The sequence below is a fragment of the Phalacrocorax aristotelis genome, chromosome 19 (genome assembly GCF_949628215.1).
Source record: "Phalacrocorax aristotelis chromosome 19, bGulAri2.1, whole genome shotgun sequence".
NCBI lineage: Eukaryota > Metazoa > Chordata > Aves > Suliformes > Phalacrocoracidae > Phalacrocorax > Phalacrocorax aristotelis.
This window is the reverse complement of record NC_134294.1, coordinates 979,220-1,002,511: the sequence shown is the minus strand read 5'-3', so window position 1 is coordinate 1,002,511 and position 23,292 is coordinate 979,220. Positions and strand designations below refer to the sequence as shown.

The following is a 23,292-nucleotide window of genomic DNA, read 5'->3' as shown; positions in this document are numbered from 1 at the left end:
GTTCTGTGGTGCTTTGGTGCCAGATGGTGTTTCTGAGCAGCTTTCTGGGGGAGTTTGCTTTGGGATATCACTGTCAGACTTTGGTTTTTAAGACTTGTTATTACCGTACTGGTGGCATTAGCTGCGGTCCTGTGGTGTGCATTGATAATTGAGTGGTCTGGGCAGTGGGTGAAACCCTGCCTTCCAGCAGGCCGTCCTCCGCAGTGAGGGACATCAGCCCTGATGTGTTCTGGGATGGTTGTAGATCATTTTCTTGAGGGAGAAGCCTTTTGCTTCATAGGTCAGCCTCTTCACAAAACAAAACAACCCACTGGCTGTCTCTGGCACAGAGAGGATGGGTGTGCTTGTGCTTGATCAAAGATTTCTGTCAGGCCTTTTTCTGCTCCAGGTCTCCAACGTACCTCTGCCACAGGGTTTGGTGCTGCATCGCTGTGTCTATTCCCTGGGCCTCTGTTTTCCATCAGAGTTTGTGCAAACCAGCCCAGAGATGCCTCCTGAGCCCTGTGCGGTGCAGGACAGGCTGAAGGTCTTGAAGTAGGTCCCGCTCCCCCTCTCATTTTTGCAGGGCAAAATGTTATTTTATTATTTTGCTGGTTGTCTTTAGTAGGACCAAGATGATACTGCAGATGAGGCTGGAAGCAGGGCTGGAGAAGGACCTTGTGGAAAGGCAGACCCCAATCTAAGGGGATTGTTAAACAAAATGTGGGGGAGGCAAGAACAGGTGGTGGTAGGGAGCTTTTGGGAGGCTTGAAATGGTAATGACTTCAGATGGGAAAGGGCAGATGAGGACAGAGGCTGGTTCGAGCCCGTGGTACAAAGGAGGGGCCTGACCTGTGAACAGTGACGTGCACGTGGACAGGATCTGTCCTGATCTTGCTTGTAGTGACAGTTGGGAGTTCCAGCTCTGGGGAGCTGAGGGGTCTGGAAGGGAAGAGGCAAAGACTTGGGTAAACGCGGGAGGTTGCTTGGGTGGGCTCTCAGGGCTGACCATGCTCCCTCTTCCAAAAGCAAACAAACAGATCTGGAGCTCTGCTTGGTCCCGAGGGTCGCTGGGAGGAATTAGATCTGCTGAAAGCTGTTTCTGATGATAAAAAGTAAGTTTCTGCTACACGTTTTCTTCTGGCCTGGAATGCGCTTGAAGGGTTACTGTGGAGAGCAGCCACTGCTGGTTTTATGTTGGGCTATTGATCTGAGCTTTACCTCATTTGGTACCTCTGCCCAGAGTGAAATTTTTCCTTTCCTCGAGGCAGTTCGTAATCTGTTTCCGATGGTTCATGTCGAATACGCCTTGATGTTTTTGGAGGGCAGATCGATAACTCACGCGCTGGGTTACCAAAAGCCTTTCTGAAAAACAAATGTAATGGCAGTAGAGCACAACGCTGTGGGGGGGCTTGCCTTGATTTGTTTAAAAAGTGAAACAAAAAGAATAAATGGTTGTGGCCTGAGCTTGTTTATTTTAAGAGCTCTATTGCTTAAACATACCCAGCGTGGACGAGAGGATGCAGCTTCTGTCGTGGGTGTGAGGGTACCGGTGAGCTGCTTATTTTGGAGAAACTTGCTGGGGTAAGAGGCCTTTGCAAATACAAAACTGGCTTCCAAAGAAGCAAGTGCGGAGGCGGCGCAGGAGATGGCTGGGGGGGCACGTCGGTGCGGTGGTACAACGTTGCTTGCATGAGGTGTTTGCCCTTCTCAAATGGGACGTGTTGGACGTGGTAGGGAAGGTGTTCGAGATACTCCTAAGGAATTAGTGGGCTTTTACAAGCAGGTGGTCTGTGCTGTGGAGGGCAGACTCCCCTCATCCTCCCAAATCCTTTTCTTCTTCAGCCTGGGGAAAATTTCTAGGTCTTGCTTCCCCAAACTGTGCTGCTTAGGTGTAGGGGGAAGTACTTGAAAATAAAACTGTCAGCGTAGGAGCTGCCATATGAGTTCAGAGCATTGTCCCTAAAGGGAGATGGTTGTCCCATTTTTGGCCATAAAGCAGAGCAGCTTTCAGCTTATTTTAGATGCGATTCGGCAAAACTGGGAGGAAACTGCAAGGTAAGGGGGATTTTTCAGTTGAGCACGAGCTGTGGACTCTTCATAATGCATATGGAGCAAGCGGCCAGCTATTTTTAAACTCCAAAACGCCATATTTTGCTCTGCTTCATGGAGGAAAGCTGCAAGTCAGCCATGTTTGACATCTTCATTGAACAGTGTGTAATTTGTAACCAGAGGGGAGGGCGAACGGGAAACCGCAGGGTGTTTTCCATCCACAGGGCTGGACAGAGCTGGCTGCAAAATGCAGAGTGGAAACATGCGATTGATTTGAGCCTTAGGATGTGATTGCACTGGGTCCTCTGTTAAATCCAGTGTATGGAAGTGAGGAACAGACTTGTCCAGAGCTGTGTGTGTATCCTGTGTAAGAGTATGAGGAATATTTGCTCTGCTTAACTTCAGGTGTCTAACTCTAGCTCCCTAAGCAGCGAAAAGAGTGTGAATATCCCTCCTTCCTCCATATGAAACCCACAACTCCCCCCAGTTCCCACCCTACGGCGCTTGGAAACCTTTATAATCTGGTTTGGGCTACAAATTGGAAGCAGGGTTTGTTGGTTTTCTTTTTAATATGAACTACATAGGGAGGTTTTGAAAAACCCTTCCTTATCTTAGCAAGCCATTGGATCCAGTGCTGCGGCCCCAACCACATGGGAGACCAAAGGTTCCTCATAATCTCCTGCCAGATAAATTTCCAGCCATGCAAATGAGGGGCTTTTTTTTAACAACTGTTTGTTGCACAAAGACAACAGTGCCTAACCATAAATCAGCTTCTCTTGCAAGTGCTGTTGTCGTCTAGAATCATAGAATAGAATCATTAATGTTGGAAAAGACCTCTAGGATCAGCAAGTCCAACCGTTGATCAAGTCCAAACTATTTGCCTTGGAGGCCATTGAATCTTGAAGTTTTTCCCGGTACACAGTCTTCCTAGCTATAATTTTGGGATAAATGGTGAAGAGTTGACAGTTTAATTCCAAAAGGAATTTTTAATCCTACAGGAGACCTTCAAACAACAGGTCTGTGTTAGCAGAAGCAGGCCTTGGCCTGGGTTTGTGGCTGGTTTTGGAGGAATGGGTCAGGATCGCTCTTCAGGGAGTGATTTCTGGAGTCATGTTTTAAGAAGTACTCCGAGTCCCTCTGTGCCCATGGGGTGCTGTTTCTCCAACTGCTTCAGGCTCTTGCTGGTTCCTGGCCGTATCATACCATATCATGTGTGATCCAACAGCCCGGCCTCTACCACGGGCTGTGCACGATGCACCAGGTGCTGCTGTGCATCGCTGCTGTGTGTGCGTAAAAATAAGGTATTCAGACCCACCTCCCCACCAGACAGTCCTTAGGGAAACAGTGATGTTCTGCTTATATAAGTGATAGGGTATTTTGTGTCTCTTCTTCCAAATAAAAGGTCTATGTGATTGCCGGTCCGTCTGGTGTCTCTCAATCTGTTGCTTAATTTCCACCAAACTGTATTAAGGGGTGGAAGGGTTGGGGATAACCAAGCTGCTGGGTCGAGGAAAATGGTTGTAGTAACTCTCCCACTGACAACAAGGCAGGAGAACTCAGTCGAGGCGCAGCAGAAGGAAGGCGCAGCAGATGGGGGAAGCAGAAGAGACTACAAATGTTTTGTGAGCTGTTGGTGAGCTCCAGGGCTATTGTGGTGGGGAGTGTTTAGAGGAGCTAGGATGCAGATCTAGAAGGAGTCGGGCTTCATTTGTTCTTCTGTTCACAGAAAGCCTTGTCTTGCAGAAGCCCAGCTGAAGGAGGTCGAGGAGATGCTGGAACAGGAAGGATTGTCCGAAATAGCTCACAGTAATGCCAGCGAACAGATTGCCTATTTACTGGTAGAAAGAACGACGCTCCTGGAGAAACTGGAGATCGCGGATCAGAAGTTGAATTCACACAGCTACGTAGACAGGCTGTGTGCGGCACAGCTTCAGGTACCTCCCGCTTTAGCTGCTCAGGCTGACTGGAAGCATGCTGCGGAAAAGGTTGTCTTTGAGATATTTTTTTAAAGTCAAAATGTTTCTCCTGTCTGTGAGGACATTGTGGATTCTTAATGCTGAAGCTAATTAAGAAATTTGACTTGCATATTTACACTTGATTTGCTCCCACATCTTGTGCAGCGATAGTGAATAGGATTAATTTTAAAATGTTGAAGAGTTTTTGATACATCTGGTCTGAGGATCTGCACTGGGTAATAATGACTTTCTACTAATCCAGACTTCCTGATGATCTAGTATTTAATTTCAGATGGCTGAGTTCCCCGAAAAGCATTAATTTAAGAAAAAAGCCTTCTCTCTACTTCAGGTGAGGTTAAAACTCATTCCCTTGTCTTCTAGCTGCTGAGCTGGAGAATGGAAGTTGACCAAACCTCTGGTTACAAACTGAGCTCAGTAAATGAATTTCACAGCATGACTTGATGGATTGGTAGGTTAAAGACTGTCCGTATCTTGAGTTTGTTGCTTTCCAAGATTGAGGTGAAGAATGCTGCCAAATTGGAGGAGGAGCAGCAGCTACTGCATGTTGGAGAGACAGTCTGTGACCGATCATCTCAGTTAGGGAGATCTCCCTCCCACCAAGGCCACTGATCTCCACCTGCTCCTCGATACGGCCATTTCACAGAACTGGAGCCCAGGAGCTGCTGTAGCTGTTTCTCCGGCATTGCTGTGCTTGCTGGCCTCATCCATAACTTTTTTCTGACAGCAATGGCTGTTGGATATACAGGAGCATAGAAATTGTTGCACTGGGTCAGGTCTAGAGCCTGATTAGCCCTGCGGTATTTGTGATACAGAGCATTAAATTTTTTCTTTCTCCTAGTCTCCTGCCACTCCAGAAGTGGCCGGGCCAGGCTGCCCCTCTGGAGGGAGCGGGGGTGCTCCTGCCTGGGGAACAGTGAGTGAGCTTAGGGGAGGAGGCTCCAGGCTGCAAGGCGGATGTGAGAGGGCCAGGAGCTGCAGGCCCTGCAAAGAGCAGCCAGCCAGGACTGACAGGAAAGCCCTCCCGGGGTCAGAGGGGACCAGCAGGGTTTGGTGACCTCTGAAGTTGGGCTTGGCTGGAAGCCAGGGGCTGCCTGCTGGGGCACAAGTAGGTGGAGAGCTTCTTGCTTCGCTTCTGTCTCATCTTCTGTTGCTGCCTTGAACTTTCTAGTGTTTTAAGTTTCTAGTTTTTCATTCTGATAAAACTGGTTTGGAGTTGAAGAGCTTCCTGGCCTTTTTTGGGCGAGCTCGCTGGAGGAGGGAGGCTCGGCTTGGTTTGAGCTGTGTTGTGCCATCTGACCAGAAGCCAAATGCAAAACCTCGGAAGGCAGCGCCACGGGAGGGCAAATATGTCGTGGCAGTTCATCAGAAATGCTCCCCTTGCCTCCAGTGGCATGCAGTGTCTGAACCAGGGGTGCTGTTGTTGGGTCTAGTTTTTTATTATTTTTTCCCTTCCATGAATTTGGCTGCTTGTTAAACCCATGTAGTTTTCTTACATCCTCAACATCTCCTAGCAAGGACTTTTGCAGTTCAGTTACTGTCACATGAAGGTTCCTTTGTTTCAACTTACCATCTTCTGGCTTCGTTCGAGGCTCTCTAGCTCTTGTATTAGGAGGCAGTGAACAATTGCCTTTTTGTCTGCCTTTTCTGTGCCACTTGGTATTTTACTGTCCTCAAGAGCATCCCTTTCTGGCTGGAGAGGCCTAGTCTGCCTAAATGTTGTAGGGTTGGGTGTCATTTGGGATTCATCCATGGTACAATAACACCTTCAGATGTAAATATCCACCTTGGAATCAAAGAATCTGTTTGCAGTGAGGCAGAGAAACTTCCATGATATGCTGTCTCCCACTCTGGGACAGAAAATGCCTCTCTGCAAATCCTGAATAATCTGCCCGTGAACGCCTGTCACTTGATACAAATGTTTGCTGCGGGTTTTTTTTTCTACAAAGCAGTCTAATAGAAACCCCACTGTAGTTAAAAAGGGGAAGCAGAACTGCAACCTCACAATGAAATGCCGGGTAACCACTGCTTCTACTGAGTGTTTACCGGGTGTGATTGGATTTGCTCTTCCTTCAGTGCCAAGGGAAGTAGGGCCAGGTCAAATGAAGGGTGCAGATCCTGCAAGTCTGGCGTTGAATCCAAACCTCCTTGTGCGGAGCTCGTCCTTCTGAGGATGCAGCTGACTTGTCCTAGCAGTCCCCTCTCAGGATTGTTCTTTCTAATGATCCTGCAATAAACATGTTTCTGTAACAAGACTGGTCTTGAATGGTGGATGAAGATGGAGAGTGTGTTGTTGCAGCTGGGCTGGGCAAAGGGCAGAGCCGAGGCAAAGCCTTGTACGTGGAGATAACATAGGCTGTCTGTGTGTGAGGAATGACGTGGAGTTTACTTGAATCCCTCCTGGTACGAGGTGCCACAGTCCCCTGGTAGGTGGACAGGCCTGTAACTACCTGACTTTTACCCAATTTTCATGCAGATGTTTAGAGGAGTGAGGCTTATTAAAGGAAAAGGTATTCTTGCATGATCAAAATACATTATAAGCTTAATGCTCCTTGTTGCTAATCGAACACAACTTCTGCGCGGTTCATATACATGGCACCTTTCTCTGTTTTTAAAACCAGGTGAAAGACACATTTTTCAGGAAAACAGTTTCTCTAAAGCAGACTGGTTTTTCTCCCCAGATGATGTCATTGCTGTCCATGCCTGTGAACTAGAAACTGTTGATTAAGTGCTCCATTGTTTGGGGTGGCATCACACTTGTCTTACAGAATCATTAGAGTCACAGCAGTGTTACAGGTTAATAGGTTAATTGCTGTCGTTACTCTGCTTACTGGAACGTGTAGCCTTTCTTATTCTCAAATGACCTGTTACGTGCTTGTTTTACTCTTAGACTGGAGGTCCAGATACGGTCCTGTCTGTTACAGAAATGAATGCAGCTTTTAGCTGGACTGCTCAAGCATAATTGATTTTTTTGATGCATCCTCGCTAATGCAAAAGGGTACAAACATGCGTCTTTGTGTAGTCACCTCTATTATATACATGGGGAAACGCTCTCCGAGCTCTGGTAGAAGGCATGGCATGCACAAGCGTGCTCACCTCTCTGGAGCCGAGGTGCAAAATATCCATGACAACCAACCTCCTGAGCATTAGCAAGCCCTTGATGCTGGTTCATGTGCGCAGGCTGCAGGGGAGCAGGAATCTGTTAACTCGATAAGTGGCTCGAAAGAGAGGGACATGGGGAAATAACCCAGTGTTACTCTGATGAAGTGAGTCAAGCATACTTGGCACCAACACATTTCTTTGGGCAAAGCCGAGCCCACAGGCTCAAAAAGGAAAAAGCCAAGGAGGTCACAGGTTTTAGAAAAACCATTAGTGAACCCCCAGAGTTCCCAGTACTAATGGAGAAAACAGGGATTTTCACAAGGATTTGGGGTAACTCTGGTTAAAACGTTCTCTTCAAATATAAGGTATGATTACAACCCCCCACGTGTCAAGATAGGTTGAAACTGAAAATCCTACACGCTGGTGTCAGGATACATGGCAGCATGCTTTCTGGTGGTGCTGACTTGTTAACTCTCTCTCTGTGCAAGGATGAGTTTGATCACATTTGTCAGACGTTAGAAGACGAACTCCCACCACAGCATGAATCCACGCGGCCTGCTGGAGAGACAATTAATAAGGTAAAACATTTGCACGTTTTCTTGCTGATGACGTGGCGTGTAGTCGAGATTTCAAGCAGTTGGTCTGTTCCTAAGCACGCTGTGAGTTTTTTAATTGTTTTTAGCTGATGGGATGTGAGTGAGCTCTGAACTTCGGGCTGCGCAACCACATCAGCCTGGGGGCGATGCATGAGTGAATTGCTTCTGCTGAGAGCCAGGGTTAACATCTCACCAGCTTTGGGTCAGGGCTGGCCATGTAAGCACTCATGTGCCTTTGATGGTAGCCACAAAGAAGTGTCATTGGAGATGAGTGGACCAAAGTTGAGGGGTGGAGAAATAGCTCTTTTTATATCAGCTGAAATGACTTTTCTGCAGAATCACGGGTCACTAGGACCAGTCTCTGGCTCCTGCGCTCTAGGAGCAAGTGGAGACTGGAAGAGGAGGTTAGCAGTGCTGGGCTGGCTTGGGGCTAGCTCTCACAATGGCCACGGGACCGCAAACGTGTGGAGTGGGCTTGTCTGTGGAGCAGCCTTTCACGGGGTGTGGTGGAGCCCTCCCCTTGGAAAACCTCATATATTTTGTGTTTGAAAATGCATCGTAATTAATGGCATTGTCTCAGGGAGGGAAAAACAGAGCCTTGTGTAGGGCAACAGGCACACCACGCAGTTCCACACCTGTGTTTTTGCACATGTCCATGGTGAAGAGGGTTATTGGCTGTGTGTCTGTCTCCTGCCTCTGCAGTGGCTTCCCCAAGCTCACCTGCTTTCTGTTTGTGTTGCCACCCTTGTTCTGGCGGGTCAGGAGCAGTGTGGAGGGGGGACCTGCCTTGGTCACATCACCGGGAGCGTTGTCTCGTTTCCGTTGGAGCGTTAGCCCTTGTGTTTCAGTCCTACAGGGAAGAGCTGGAGAGGGAACAAGCATCACGTGCAAGAGTTGAACGAGATCTGGATGAGGCCACACAGAAGCTGATGGTGGCCCAGGAAGAGATCCGGAGGTTGACAGACGAGCTGGATGCACAAAGAAAGGAGCAGAGCAAAATAGGTAAGTGCTTCTCTTGTGGCCACTCCTCATTACTGGCCTGCACTTAGCCCACTCCTGGTTAGTGTAAGCCTTGCACTTCTCACCCAGGGGAGTGGGAGGCAGGCTGTCCTGTGCCCTCTCTGCTTGTAATTTGGAAAAATCAGTGTCAGATGTTAGCCTGGTACCTAGGAGATCCGAATGCCGTCATTAATAGTCACAGATCAATTAATTCTGAGTGGGGAAAGCTGAGACATGGGGTTATCTGATCCCTGATTACAGCAGCAGGGTCTTGACTGGCTTCCTCTCCCTGGCTCACATACAGAGAGAAATTCATGCCCCAGGAGGGGATGGAGAGGAAATGACGACTTGGTCCAAAATCAGAGTAGCTAAAACAGCATGTACATAGTGTTAGGACAGCTGGGCCGCTCTTCTCTAGGTTCTTCAGATGTTGCCTCCATAGGAGCCGTTAACAAGCGCTCATAACCAGAGCTTATCAGCAGTCTTCAAGTGACTGGTTAGATTCTTATCACTGCTAATATTTGCTTAACCTCCTTATTGAAATAACTGTTGTTGACCAGCCCTTAAGTGTTAACATTTTTGTAAAATACTGACTATAAAAGTTAAAGGGTTTTCTGGAGGGAAATCAAACTACTTGGTAAAGCTCCTATCAGAGTAGTTCCTCAAGCCAGGTGCTTCACTGCTACTTCCTACAAGAGATTTCCTGAGCAAAACACTGTTTTCTGGATGCTTTTTCTCTGGGTTATTTACATTGTCCCAAAATCTGTGATGCAGAGTTTCAGTGGAGAACCCCAAAATGTGATAACACGCTCCTGCCCCATGTGCCTTTGCAGAGACTGATACACTTAAGGAGGCTGGTACCACCTCGGTACGGTTTATGTGTGAATCACAGGTCCTGATGCTGACCTCGCAGCTCACGCACAACACTCAGACCTAGCTAAACCTAGACCTAGCTAAACCTTCTAGCCAGCCTCCAAAACCATCGTTTACAGCCTTTTAATCAAAGGCAGGGAAATGAGCGCTCTGCAGGCGTCTGCTCTGTGTATCGATTGATCTGCGTACGCCCCTGGGGATGGAGCGAGCCCTGGGGATGGAGCGAGCGTGGTGTTGCAGCCTCCAAACAGTGCTGCTTCTCTGGATCACGGATGGGCTGCAGCGTGCGACTGCTCTCAATGGATCGTAGTCTGCATGGGGAAATCTGTGCTTTATGGTTCTCGTAACCGTCAAGTGAACATAAGGCCTTCCAAACTGTGAGTAAGGGTTTAATGCTTGTTACGTTGGCGCAGTTTATTATGCTGTGAGTATTAGTGTGCAAAATTAGTGTTATAACATCTTAGCAGCTTCCCTGATGATGTATATCTGCGTGCCTTTTCCTCCCGATGAGCTTCTGAGCCAACTGTTCTATAAATAAATTGCTTGTATAATAAAAACCTAAAATGAAATCTCTGATCTTTAGTAAAACTCCACTTAAACAGTGTATTTTGGCTCAATGATAACTTGCAGCTGCTTGCTTGGGTTGAAGAGAAAATATGAAATTGTTCCTGGCCAATTTGTAGCCCAGTTATTGGGTCTTTGGTGACGGTGAGCAGAGATTTTAAACTGTGTGTCTAGTGGTCTGCTGCATTAATTTATTTTTCTTTCGTTTTCCTTCAACTGTATTTAACAAAGCGCATTAAAAATGTTGCTGAGTTTTGTGCTCAGAAGCATCCAAAGAGACTGCCACAGCACAACTTTCGCCATTATCCTTGTAGAATCGGACTCGTGGTCAGCCCTGCAAGCACCCGAGAGCCGGGAGGAAGGGGTGAACGCATGCAGAGAGAGTGGTAAGTCATGCTATGTACGAGCAGAGAAGATCCCGAGTTCTATCAAGGCTTTCTGTAGCGGTAAACAGGCTTTTCAGCAAAATGAGCACTTTGGTAGAAGGTGTTCCTTGCCTCTTATTTTAATTTACGAAACTGAAAATCCAACATAGAAATTCTTGTTTGAAATGGGTTTGGGCTTTGTGGGGTTTGGGTTTGGTGTTCCCCCCCCCGCCCGCCCCGAGATTGGGACCAAGAAAGAAGGTATGTTTTTATTTTTGCCTGAATAAAAGTCAAATTTAAGCGGAAATTTCCTGTGCCCGGCGTTAAGCTGAAAAGGGAAAAATCTTCGTTCACCTTTTCTGTAAGGAAAACTGTTTTCTCACTAGTTTTACTTGGGATTAGGATACCAGTGTATATGTGGACACATTTCTGTCAGGGTGCTCCTAACACAAATAGCTTTTCCTACTTCTTGCACTTGAAATAAAGATAGTCTGCATTCATCAGTGTGATGGTTGTGTATGTTTATTAACTCAGGCTTGAAGGGTTGGCATATGACCCGAAGTTTTGCAGTACTGGCCATTTCATAAACATTAATGCTAGCAGAGCACTGATGTGTTAACTGTGATCGTGTTTCTGCTTGCGGCAAGTTATGAATTTTATGATGAAAATAAGAAATACGGCTGTCTGGGTTTTTAAAGGCTCACCCTAGTTGGTTGTGAAACCCATACCTAAATACCTGAGGCATTTTCTGTGATGTAGAGGTAAACTGACTCCCTGGAATAACTGTGGAGAGACTGCTGTGCTCTTGTAATAAACATAGTGCTGCTATTGAGCTTGGATCTCCAGAAACATAAACCTCTGTTATCTGAGGAAGAGAATGTGTTCCCATATGTATGGGGAACTCGCTCCCCTCTCTATTGTCGCACGCGTTCACCTGTGCATAAGGGCAATGCAATTCCAGAAACACTGTTTGTGTGGTGGCTCCCCTCTGAGCTTGGCCAAGGTCCAAACTGGTGTTGGTGACCAGATTTTGTCGTTCTGTACAGACAGGACTGAGCTACAGAAGGCCATGGAGCACAACAGCAGACTGGACAAGGAAATCCTGGCGCTGCGAGCACGGGTCCAAACGCTTGACTTGGAAAGAAAAGCGTTCCTCGATCTGGTGAGTACCCGTCTCCTGCTGCTGGGTCTCCTGCTCTGCCATGGCACCAAGGAGCCTCTGCGTGGCCAGCACTCCTGGGCTGGCTCCTGACATTCAGCCCTACTCCTTAACCCCCCCCCACCTCTCTCTTTCCCCTCACTTTTCTATAGCGAGTCTTTCTAGAACTGTGGTTCTGATGTTTCAGGGCTCATGGAGTAACAAACTTCGGGGAAACAGGCAGAATAAATAACCAAAGAGTGTTTTAAAGCAGCTGCTGTTGCTGCAGCCCTGAAAAAAAAATTTCAGCTCTCCTAGCATCCTTCAGCGCAGGAAGATTCGGTGCTTCGCTGAACGCGGAGGGGCTGTGCCCGCTCGCTGAGTACGTGCTGCGGGGCTGGCAGCTTAGAGCCCTGGGCCACGTTTCCCTGTGCCCAGGGTACAGGATCAGCTTGATGCTTTCTGTTCCTGGTCAGCGCTTGCACAAATCAAGAGGGTAAATGGAGTAAGCAATAAATATTTCTACCTTTTCTTGGGGACCGTTGTTAAAGACAGCGAATAAGTTTAGTCTAAAACCCAATGCTAGCTATCTTTTAAAGAATTTTAAATTTATGCTCGTGTTTTGATACCTCTCAGCTTCTTTGGCGTTTTAATGTGGCTACGTTGATTTGCTCAGTAGAAGATAAACTTATTCCTTTTCATTTTGCATGGGCTTTCTTAAGTGGATGCCATTACTATTAGTTCAATGTGTGACATAATAAGTTTAGGATTCTCTAAATACAATAATCTTTATCAACAAGATAGTTCCTTACTGAGATTGCCAATACTGAATTAATATAACAATCTGTTTTCCATTAAAATGTGTCATTTAGCACAAACACTGTTTCTGTTCGTAACTCTCAAACTCTCTATATCAGTCCATCAGCAGCCTATAAGTGGTTGCCAGCCAGTCGATAATTACTTATGCCATCCCAGCACAGATAGCTCAGCAGCTGTCTTGTGGGTCTCTTGGATTAAAATGAGTATTTTTAAATTAATGTAAGAATCTCTGAGAACACCATGCCCATCTCTTCATGATAATATTGAAGACTTACTTGCTTGAATATAATTTATTCACATTTGAGGATTTAAAAATTTTACTATGTAGTTCTGTTCCTTGTGCTTAAAAGAAGTTGCTGGTTCTTCCTTAGCGTAGTGTCTAAGCATATTTGTGATCTCAAACCTTGTATTTACAGGACAGCCTGTTCCTGGGTCTGCAAAAGGAGGTTTCATTCGTGTTCCTTGCTTTACATTTTTTTAAATTCCAAATAACATTTTCTTTGCTTTAGGACATCGATTCTTTCAGTCACTATGTATACATACACGTACGTGTGTGTATATATATTTTTAATATATATATTAAAAAAGAAATATATATACACAAAAAATATTCAGACCCATGTAAGGTATTGTTTTCTCTGTATGGAAGAAAAATGTAGCCAGACTGAGATCACTTCCAACCATCTGTGCTGTAAAGCTAAAAGCAAATCACCTTTATTCCTTAGGAATGAGGCTGAACTGTTGGCATAGAAGTTAGAAAACCCTGATTTTTCATTTGTAGAAGCTGAAAGTGTACTTTATTATGAGCCACAGGAATTCTGCACTCTGAAGTCTTCCTTTTTTCTGCCTGTGTGTTATGGACAGCCGGGTGAGGAGTGGGCTTGCCACTTGGCTCTGCTTTGGTGGTCTGTGGGACACTGACCTTGTCCCTGCCGTGTGCTCCGCCAGTTGGAGTACTGAGCCTTCACCGTGCAGGGTCCAGTGTCTGTGTGGCAGACGTGAGTCTGGGTGGGCTCTGCAGGTGTGTGGGTGTGGATGGAGGTGAGCATGAGGCTGAAGGAAGGAAAAATGCATGCTGAGAGGGTGGTGTGTGAAAGCTTTGCAATGGCTGATAGCTCCAGAGACCAGCAGCGCTGTTAGATCTGTAAAAAATGGCAAGCCAGTGGTTCGCTGAACCTGCGCAAGGTCCCTGGCATCGACTGCGTGAGGCTCAGGTGGCATCCACACGTGCTGCTGGGCACGCTTGAAGAGTTGGGGATCATATCTGCACCTGGCGAAGGTGAGCACTGTCTGCAGGACTTCAGGAACACCCATCCCGAGCCAAGAGTGAGTGTGCGGTGAGCGACCGTGCGATGTGAGCGGTTCCCTGCTATCGACAACAGCAAAGGCTAAAAGGTGCCCTCAGAAATAGCGGTTGTCATCTCTCTACCCCTCTGCACTCAGTCCCGTTCGGTAAAAAGGAACGTATGACATGCGCATGGTCAGTAGTTGAAGTAAATGAAGAAAAATCACTTACCCTTTGATGCAGCGCAGCATTCCCCCTTTTACTGCTCTTTACCTCTTTAAATAGTCTGAGGCCTCCCAGCTGGAGCACCCACGTGATCTCAACCAATCCCTTGAGCTGAGTGGTTAATATTAATATATCTGCAGTTTATCTACAGCAGATTTGAGGGGAATCTTAATTCTCTAAGACAGCAAGATGAGTGTTCACCAAAAATAAAAGCAAATGGTTTCTTTTTGAAGGTTGAACAGCTCAAAGAGGAGATCTCTGAGTATCAGAAGAGCGAAAAGCAAGGTCTTCCATTGCCTGGACCAACCGAGACTGAAGAAATAGCAGGGTCCTTGCTGCAGGTATTCTCAAGGGCTTTTTGTTTGCTGTTCTAGAAAGCGAATTGAGCAAACGGGCCCCACCCTGCACTTCAGCCCCATGCTGTAAATGAAGACGCACGGCCTGTGGTGCAGAAACATTTGTGTTTTCCTTTCTAAGTATATGTGAGTGCATCCTGTGCAGGCATGGCATAGGATTTATGCTGGCCATAACAAATACACTGATGTGTAGAGCATGTCTGTCGGCGTAAGCTAATACCCACTAGTGCCTTCTTATTATTATGGGTCTTGGGCGGTTTTGCTCCTATGGCTATTGGATTATCTAATGCAGGGAGATGAAGCAGATATAGCTCATCTTTTCTAGCTCTGCCGTTCATTTATGAGAGACTCGGGTAGCTTTGCAATCATGTTGTGCTAAGCTTTCGGTCTTAATTATGTGCTAACTCTTAATTTTCTCTTCAGCCACAGGGCACAAAGGGTGAAGGGAGGGTTGAAGGAGACCACGTTTCAGGCAAGGTTGGCTCCGATGAAGAAGACAGATATCAGAGTAGTGAAACACTTCATAAAAGGTGAGCAATCTAGAAATCCTCCTTTGCCTGTTGTATTTTCATGGTGGTTATCTGGCGCTCTGGTTGCTGGTATCCTGTCTTGCAGAGTGCATTTAAATATTGGGTTCTTTAGAACACTCTTGGGCACCAGCTTTGTTCCTCTGCTCCCAGATCAGAAAGTTCGGAGGTAATGCAGTCCTGAGGGGGTCTGTAGCCTTTGGTATCAAGAATGCGGGCTGATTTCTGGTACTTTCTCCAGCTTGTTTTTCTGAAAGAATAGGCTTGGGCTTTTGTGGCTCTCTGCAGACAAAAGTGTTGTTTTTGAAATTGTTTTGCTGCTGGGAAGATTTCTCTGGATTTGGTTCCTGTCTAGGGTGTACAGAGACAACTTGGCTTTCAGGCTTAAATATGTAAACTGGGATATTTAAGGGAAGTCAAAGCTTCGTTCTCCTGTGGCCTGCTCAGGAAGCTGCTGCTGAGCCTCTCCTGGCAGGTTCGAGGAGGAAGAGGGGTGTGATCCCATCCCTCTGTCTGGTTTTTTTCCCCTTCAAATGCCCAAGCCTGTTCTTCCACCTAAAGCAGTTGAATATGCCGTTGCCTCTCAGCCCTTAGCATCCTAGCACCTCACCAGTTTTCTCCCCGGACCTTCATTGTTACCTGTGTAGAGCCCATCACCAATAATTCCCATGGTCGCCACCTAAATCAGAGCAGGCACAGGTTATGCTGGATGCAAAACTCAACATTAGCAGGACAGCAATATTCCATAGTGAAAAACACATTGGCTCTTCCTCGCCAGTGGTGAGCCGTTGGGATGTGTGTCAATGCTTTCACGTAGCAATTCTAGCCTTGGTGATGTTGGTCTTTGGTGCGTAGGTGCCGAGAGGTGATTGAAAACATCGAGGGCCAGAACTCACAGCTCCTTCACAAGCTGCAGAAACTGGAGCAGGAGCACGAGGATTTGGTTGAGCGCAATGAAGAGCTGGAATCAATTCTGGGAGAGACACAGATCCAAACCAAGCAGGAGAAGGAACAGTTTGAGAGTGAGATGGAGGGACTTCACCGGAAAGTAAGTAAGAAATGGAAGAAATACGATGTGGTTTTGTTTAATTCTAGTTGTTTTTCTCTCTGCATATTGATTAGTAAAATAAAATTGTTTGACCTAAACCTGCATGCTCCTTTGTTTAGTTTGACAAGAAACGCAACTAACAAAATCTGCTGGTTTCAGAAAAGAGGGGAAAAGAAGGAAAAAATTCCAGCAGTGAGTAAATGACGCTTGCTTGGAGGTGCAGATTCCCCCAGTGTTGCAGCAGCGTTGTTTTTGCAGCTCCTGGCCCCTCTCCTTGGTGCTTGGGCAAGCAGAGATAACTCGCTAACATACCTCCTGCATCCACAGGAGTGAGATCAGGCAACGCCCCCTTCCTGTACAGCCTTTATGTATGCGTAGGCTGTGCACCCTTCGGTTTCTTGGCTGAGCTGAAGCAAAGCCTCTTTGTTTCAAATTCAAGTTGCATCTTTTTTTCCCTGGAGCTATTTCTTCTGAACTTCTTGTAGCTCTTATTTCCCTTGAGAGGCTGTCCTAGATGGCATCAGTGCTCCTGACGGACGTCAGCCTCTGTCTCCTGCAGGAACTGCTTTTCCACATTGGACAGTTGTTTCTTCTGCCTGCAGTTCCCAGTGAGGAGCAAGTTCCAGGAAGCCCCAAGTCCTCTGGAGGCTCAGAAGAGAGGCAAGAGGTTGTTCTGAAGCCCATGAGCTGTCCAGTAACTTGGCACCCGTGACAGAAGCCCAGGCTTTGACTTGAATGTCTGACCCCTTTCCAGACCTGTCTGACAGATGAAAATTGCCAGTGTGGGACACTGATGGTCCTTAATCCCAGGAAAGGTCACCAGTTAAGCATGCTGATGACAAAAGATTGCAATTTTGGCTTTTCCCCAAGCACAGCATCTTGGAGACCTGTCAGCCTGTGTGACAAACGCTGAAGCTCTTCTGGGCGTGGGGGACCAGGATCTGCACTGCCTGGGGACATCCCTGCTGGAAATGACAAATTTGAGGGGACAGCGAGTTCCTCATCACCTGCTATCTCTTGCTGCAGCATCTGCTGTTGAGTGGGGCAGGCTTGGCTGGACACACCTGTCTGAAGGGCTGTGGTAAGCTGAGTCATCTGGAGAAGCTCTGCTCAATCTTGATGAAGATGTGATCTCAGCAGTTTGTCTCTCTCTCCCGTGTCTGTCTTGATTTTTGGGCACCCTCAACCCAGGGCAGTCTGGATCTTTTCCTGTTAATAGGACAAGAACATTCAGATCATCCTTTGACTTCAGGAGGCTGATAGGAAGTCTGTTATTTCCACTCATTTGCATGTGACAGTCAGGGAACCTCTGGGAAATGGCAGAGATGAAGCACCACGTTGATTATCTGGTTTACCAGAACCATGGCAACATTAGAGGTCTCCTTGCAACACCTGCAGAGCCATCTCCATCCAGGTTTTGAGCTGAAGCTTCTTAGCCTGATGCTGCCTTTGTCAGAGTGGTCTTTAGCCTCGATTTCCTGGGTGGATTCTCCATTCCTCTGGGTGGCTTGTGACTGCTGGCTCTCAGGGAAAATACCGTCTGCAGCATCACTACCAGAATATGAGATCCCTTACAGACAGGGCAGCTGAAGAATTTATAGCCAGAGAGAACAGAGGAAGCCAGAAGTTGGTCTTGCTAGATGGGTAGGTGGGCTTTTCCCTCCAAAGGCTGGCTGAGGGCGTCTTTTCCTTTGGCCAAAGCCCTGCTGCTTGGCCAAGAGCTCTTCCTTGGGCGGAGTTGCCCTCTCCCCTCTGTCTGTGGTTAGAGATGCTCTCTGTAGTGGTCATGGTCCTGGATTGCCAGGCAGCAGGACCAGTCCGTACAGGACCTTGGATTTCTGAGGTGAGAAGGAAGGGCACACGCAGGTTTTCAAGGAGGAGTGAGCAGTGCTCGGATGTGTCCGTATGCTTGCTGTTGTGTTAAAACACGACGCAGGAGGTTGTACAAGTGAATGTTGAAGCCACACATTTCCAAGGTGAATTGTTCAAAGGAAGAAAAGATGAATTATTTATCAGTAGCCTCTGGTTGTGAGGAAAAAGTCTCTCAATACAGTGAAACAGACTGAAGGCACGTTCAGATATCTTAATTGGAGGATGCCAGCAGGCATCATGTTTCCAAGCGTGTAGCTGAGGAGCCAAGGGCAGGCTCTCTGATGGGAATGGCAAAAGGTCTGTGCACTGCGATTGTGCTTCTGTTTAAATGAGGGTTTTTTCAGCACACACTAAAATGTTTCCCACTTTCTCACTGAAGTAGAATAAACACAACCCTCCGCACATCAAACAAGATGCATTTTCAGTTTGGAGAAATCCCTTCTTCGCTCAGTGCCTTGTTAAACAGATCCCTGGGAACACTGCTCTGGGGGACAGGGAGCGCCAGGTAGCCAAGGAGATACAAAGCATTTTGGCTGGCATGGGCTTGGCAGCCGCTGTAGCTGAAAAAGAGACAGAAAAGAGGCACACAGGGCAGTGGAGGAGAGATGGGCAGATTGTGGGATGGAAGAGGAGGAGGGTTAAACCTCAGCTAAATCCAGCATCTGCTCGGATGGAGGGCTGCAGAGCTGCACCCTTCCACTCCAAGGGGCTTTCGGGTGCCCTGGAGGTACTGAGGGAAGGGCTGCACGAAGGCAGGTGCGCTGGCGCCTGGAGAAAGGAGTGCTGCTGGGTGTTTGCCAGGCAGCCCCATGCGAGGAGGACTTGGAAGTCGTTTCTGTTTTGGCACGCCTACAAAAATCTTGGCTGATTAGGCCACTGGCTCAGAACGAGGACACCAGGATACAATGTGAGTATTGTTCTGCTGTTGGCATGAAACTTATGTACACAACTTAAATGGTTAGAAGTTAGGGGCTTGGAGGAGAAATTAGCAAAATGATGGAAATGCATAGCTGGGTATCAACTTTGACCTTTCTGTTGGCTGGGGGCTGGGGAGAGGAGGTTTATTGTGCTTTTGAGATCCCTTCCACAGCTCTAATGTCCTGTTGAACCTGAAACTATCATGTAGTCATGCAAGAGGAGAGGGGTTTATTGCCCCCTAGCTCTTTTGTAAGAGGGCTGGTTGTTTCACCCCACCGATTGCCTTTTAACACCTAGGTTGGATAACATCATCTGTCTTTAAAAAGCAGTATCGCAGCAGCTTTCCTCTTAGAGGTGATTCCCTGCTAGGAGCTTCAAGAGAGCCATCTCGTGCCTGAAGCCTGTTAGTGAAAGCAAAGCTCCCGGGCTTTGACATGCTGCTTTGTAATCACTTTAAATGGACTGGGATTGGCGGAGACTTGGCACTTCTTCGGCTTTGGCTTGCCGTTGGAAAGGAATGAAAAATGATCTCTGAATAAGTGCAAAGAAAGGAGTGTGAGAAAGGCATCTTACACGCTTCACCATGCACTCATCTGTATGAGCGGGACGGTGGGTGGTGTTTGTATGGGTGCAGGGTATGCTGTGTACAGATGAAGCTGAGCTCCATCAGCAGCTGGACTTCATCTCCTTCCAGTGTCCCCGCTTGCTCTGCTGCCTCGTTCAGTGAAAGCCCAGCTCGGGCAGGGGGGAGGCCAGCTTGGTGGTTTAGAAATAAGAAAACCAGCACAAACTTTCTTCTGAGCATAAGGAGCTGAAAGGAAAGGCTGCTGAATGCCGTGCTGGCTGGCGGCGGAGCAGAGTGGCTGTGAGCGCCAAGACTTGGATTTTGCAAAAGGGGCTGCAGGAACTGTAACTGGGAGGAAAAGTTGGACTGCTCCTAGCTCCTTTAAGCCCTTTAAAACTGCAGGACTAATAATCATTCCCATGAGATCCCCCACAAGGGTAGAGGCCTCAGGGGGGATGGTGTAAATGCAGAGTGAGCACTTGTCTAGACAAACTCTTTTCTGCCAGGAGAAGTACAGAGGTCAGTGTTTTGCTGGCTCAAGTCGAAGAGTCCTTGTAGCATTGCAGGAGGGAGTTACGGCCCCCTTTGGGAGGTGGAGAGACCAGGACTTGTGCTGGTGGACCGGGTCCAGCATCTGCTTGGATGAGATCAGCTGCAGGGAAGTGAGTGCTGCAAAAGCATGGGCAAGGAGGATGGCCCATGATATAAACCAGGGTCTCGTGGGGTCCTCTGTGTTGGGAGAGCAGCATGCAGACAGCCCACAAGCTGTGGAGGCCTTCAATTTTCACCATATGTCTGGGTTGTTTCTCTCCTTTTGTGGAGCAGGGATTTTTCATTTTCTGACTTGACCTTGGATGGCCTCTTCACTCTTTGAAGCAGCAGGATGAAAGATGTGAGCAGGAGTTAGCCCATGCTGGCGGCTCTCCACGTCCCCTCCTACTCCTCGCTTCCAAACATGGGGCTCATTCTGTAATAGCAGCGCAAGGAGCAATTTAGTAGTAGTTGTGCATTTAGTACTAGTGGTGAGTACTGGTTTGGTTTTAACGTGTGGTTTGTCTATGTTAAGATCACAAGTTTAGAAACAGAGTTACTTGAAGTGCAGAAGAGCAAAGCTGACATGAGTGGGGAAGAGCAGGCATCGTCTGGAACACAAGAGATGCAAGAGGTAAGAGGCTTTCCTTGGGAAAGTGTTTTGTTTAGAAACATATTAAATGAGCATCTCCTGTGAATGCTCTTTGTCACCATCTTCTGAGGGTTTGTAGCCCATCAGCTCATGCAAGACAGGTGGATGCCTGTGGAGGAAAGTAGCTAACATGCCAACATTGTCCCCCTGCTAACTCATCTCTTATGAAGTTGTCTTGCCTTCAGCGCCGCGGAGCTTGCTGACTTCCCGGCCTGGGGGCGAAGGGTTTACACGTGTAAAGGTGCTTGACTCTTGTTTAGTGAAACCTAGGCAGTGTGTAGGTACATTTACAAGGCTGTTTCCCAGCTGGTTTTGGACTGACTGCTGTTGATTTGTTACTTGCCAGCCAGACAATTGGATCTGCCAGGTGTCTAAGCCAGACAGAGCTTGTTACATGTGGGGGAACACCTTCCCAAGGTATCTTGGGTCACATGGAGGCTCCAGGCCTTCAGAGATGTCCAGCTAGGCCTGGGTATAAGGTGCAGGAATCTTGCTGGCAACTTTTGAGGATAGTTTTTCCTATCCTTTTTCTAGAAGACATGTTTTCTACAATTTGTTTCTTTTTTGCGAGAATAAATGATACTGTAAAAGTGACTCCTAATTTTGGTTGTTCCAGATGCTGGAAAGCTGTCAGGAAACAATAGAAAAGTTGGGAAGTCAGCTGGGAGAGCGGAGAGAACGGAGGAAGCAACTTGCATCTGAGCTTGAACTGTTACGAGAAGATCTGAAGGCTGAGAAGGTGGTATTGGGCAGCCAGGTACATACAGCTCCTATGGTGGGACTCCCTGCAGGAGGCAGTTGCCTTTTGTGACTCCATAAAACATCCCCAGTTGCCCCCTAAGAGTGTTGCTTAACTTCTCTTGATGTGTTTCTCTAGTCCAGCCAATTTCAAAGCTGCTTTTGTAGATGGTTTTAAATCCATCTGGCTTAATAGAACTGTCTCTAACTCCCTAATTCATATTTCCTTTCAGTGAATATAACAACAAAACAGTGATTCAAAGTTTGTAGCCAAAGCCCCCTTCTCTAGAGGGCAAAGTGGAAGTTTTCAGACTCAGGTTGCAGAGTTATTTGTGACCGTAAGGCTCATGTGCACTTTGCACACAAAGCACACTTTGCACAAAGCGATGTAACTGCTAGGTAGACTGCTGGCGGGTTTATCTCTGCCGGGAGAGCTGCTGGTGCTCTCGCCCTCCAGTTAGGCCATAGAGGAGACAGAGCGTGTGATGCCAGCAAAATTACACAAGGGCTGGCACAGACACAGGCAGGATAGGGGCTGAAAAGTAGGCTAAAAATTTAGGAAAGCTGCAGATCTGTGGCCTGGATCAGGCAGACAAGGGGGACCTGAGGGAGACTGGCAGAGGCAGGGTTTACATCTATTACAAATCCCAGTTTTTAGCTCTCTGAGAGGCCTTAAACCATATCACTCCTTGAACGTTAAGTCCTGAACTGTAGGCGCAACTGCACATACGTAAGAATTTTACTGGAGGAACAGTGGCATCTAGAGGACAGGACTTTTGTAGTGCTGTTAGGCAACACATTCACATTGTGAAAGCTCGGGACGCAGACCAAGCCTTGCCAAAGAGCGGATTAGGAAGGGACGAGGTCGGTCTGTGAATGTACTTATGAAAAGGAATTGTCTGATTTGGGGGATGATGGGGAAAACGGCAACAGTCACTCTTGAACTTCTGAGATGCAAAGGTTAAATCTACTCATGGTCCAGGGACCTTTTAATCAAAGTCATGCATCCCTGTAAGTTTGGTTAGAATCCAGCCACCAGTTGCCTAAAGTTGCTTAAGGTGGTTTTGCCTAAGGAGGGGACTGTTTTGCAATCAAGAGGATCATGAGATGAAATCCAAGGACCTGTTTTAGACCGGACAGCTGTATCGGTCTTTAAAAAAAAAAAAGAGAACTTTGCATGTGCATGGTGGGATTCCTGACTTCACAAATGGCTTCATTTCCTTTTGCTAGAGTATCTGTATTGGGACGAATCATTTACTGAGAGCTGGAAGTTAGCTTGGTGTGAAGTCATCGGGTTCTCATGGGTGATACTCACCTGGAGGACCCGATCTGAGCTTGTTCAACGTTGTGTTTGTCAGTACATGCAACACACAGAACGGGCAAGTAAATTGGATAGTATTTTTTTCTTGTAAATTTTAATGATGCACTATGAACTGATGCTCTGCACAGGGCTCTTTGCATTTGCTTGGAGGTCTCTTCTTGTTTTTAAGAGGTTTTTGGGCATTTGAGAGGAGAAAGCTTTTTCTGAGCTTGTAGTCAGTGGTGTATTACATCTGCTAACTCCTCTTGTTTCCTCACCAGGAACAAACTTTGCCTGACTCAAAATCAGAGTTTGCAAACCATTGTAATAACTTCCCGAGTCTCCAAAGAACACCAGCAAGCAGGGATCTCATTATTGTACCCCACGAGAAGCTACAAAAAGATAATGCTTTGTTAGATACAGAGGTGAGAAATGTAAAGAAATCCCCGCTGCTCTGGTGCCTGGTGCAGATGGGAACTGCTAGTGTATTGCTCAAATACAAATAAATTTATCTTGGTGTAGATAAGAAGACCTGGAATTGAAATATTTGTGGTAGCATACGCTCAGGAGGAGCTATTGATTAAAAAGCTTTAGGAATCAAAGTCATTGCTAGCGTGGACTTAATAGCATTTTTCTTTGTAGGATTTTGTTTCACCACTGCTTAGAAGGGGATATTAGTCTAGGCAGATTCTGGTTCCAGTCCTGTCTGGGAGTTGCCTGGCGCTAAGGAATTAGGTGACATTGACAGCAGAGAGCAGCTGTCTGTAGAAAGTTGTTTTGGGCTGACTTGGATGGAGGATGCTGTCTGTGAGAGA

The 23,292-nt window shown here is 47.1% G+C and overlaps 1 protein-coding gene across 9 annotated transcripts in view; it reads left to right on the top strand.

Moving 5' to 3' along the window:
- The window catches only part of CCDC30 (coiled-coil domain containing 30), a 40,643-nt gene that overhangs the window by 4,286 nt on the left and 13,065 nt on the right, over positions 1 to 23,292 (top strand). For 6 of the 9 annotated variants that reach the window (XM_075114099.1, XM_075114101.1, XM_075114100.1 and 3 more), the window contains exons 4-14: positions 3,775 to 3,965; positions 7,595 to 7,684; positions 8,551 to 8,704; positions 10,453 to 10,524; positions 11,550 to 11,665; positions 14,204 to 14,311; positions 14,750 to 14,856; positions 15,709 to 15,901; positions 20,323 to 20,421; positions 21,056 to 21,196; positions 22,759 to 22,902. In XM_075114099.1, coding sequence (XP_074970200.1) covers positions 3,775 to 3,965; positions 7,595 to 7,684; positions 8,551 to 8,704; positions 10,453 to 10,524; positions 11,550 to 11,665; positions 14,204 to 14,311; positions 14,750 to 14,856; positions 15,709 to 15,901; positions 20,323 to 20,421; positions 21,056 to 21,196; positions 22,759 to 22,902 — 1,415 coding nt within the window. The remainder of the gene's footprint in view (positions 1 to 3,774; positions 3,966 to 7,594; positions 7,685 to 8,550; positions 8,705 to 10,452; positions 10,525 to 11,549; positions 11,666 to 14,203; positions 14,312 to 14,749; positions 14,857 to 15,708; positions 15,902 to 20,322; positions 20,422 to 21,055; positions 21,197 to 22,758; positions 22,903 to 23,292) is intronic. The other 3 variants (XM_075114103.1, XM_075114102.1, XM_075114098.1) reach the window with 1 other exon arrangement.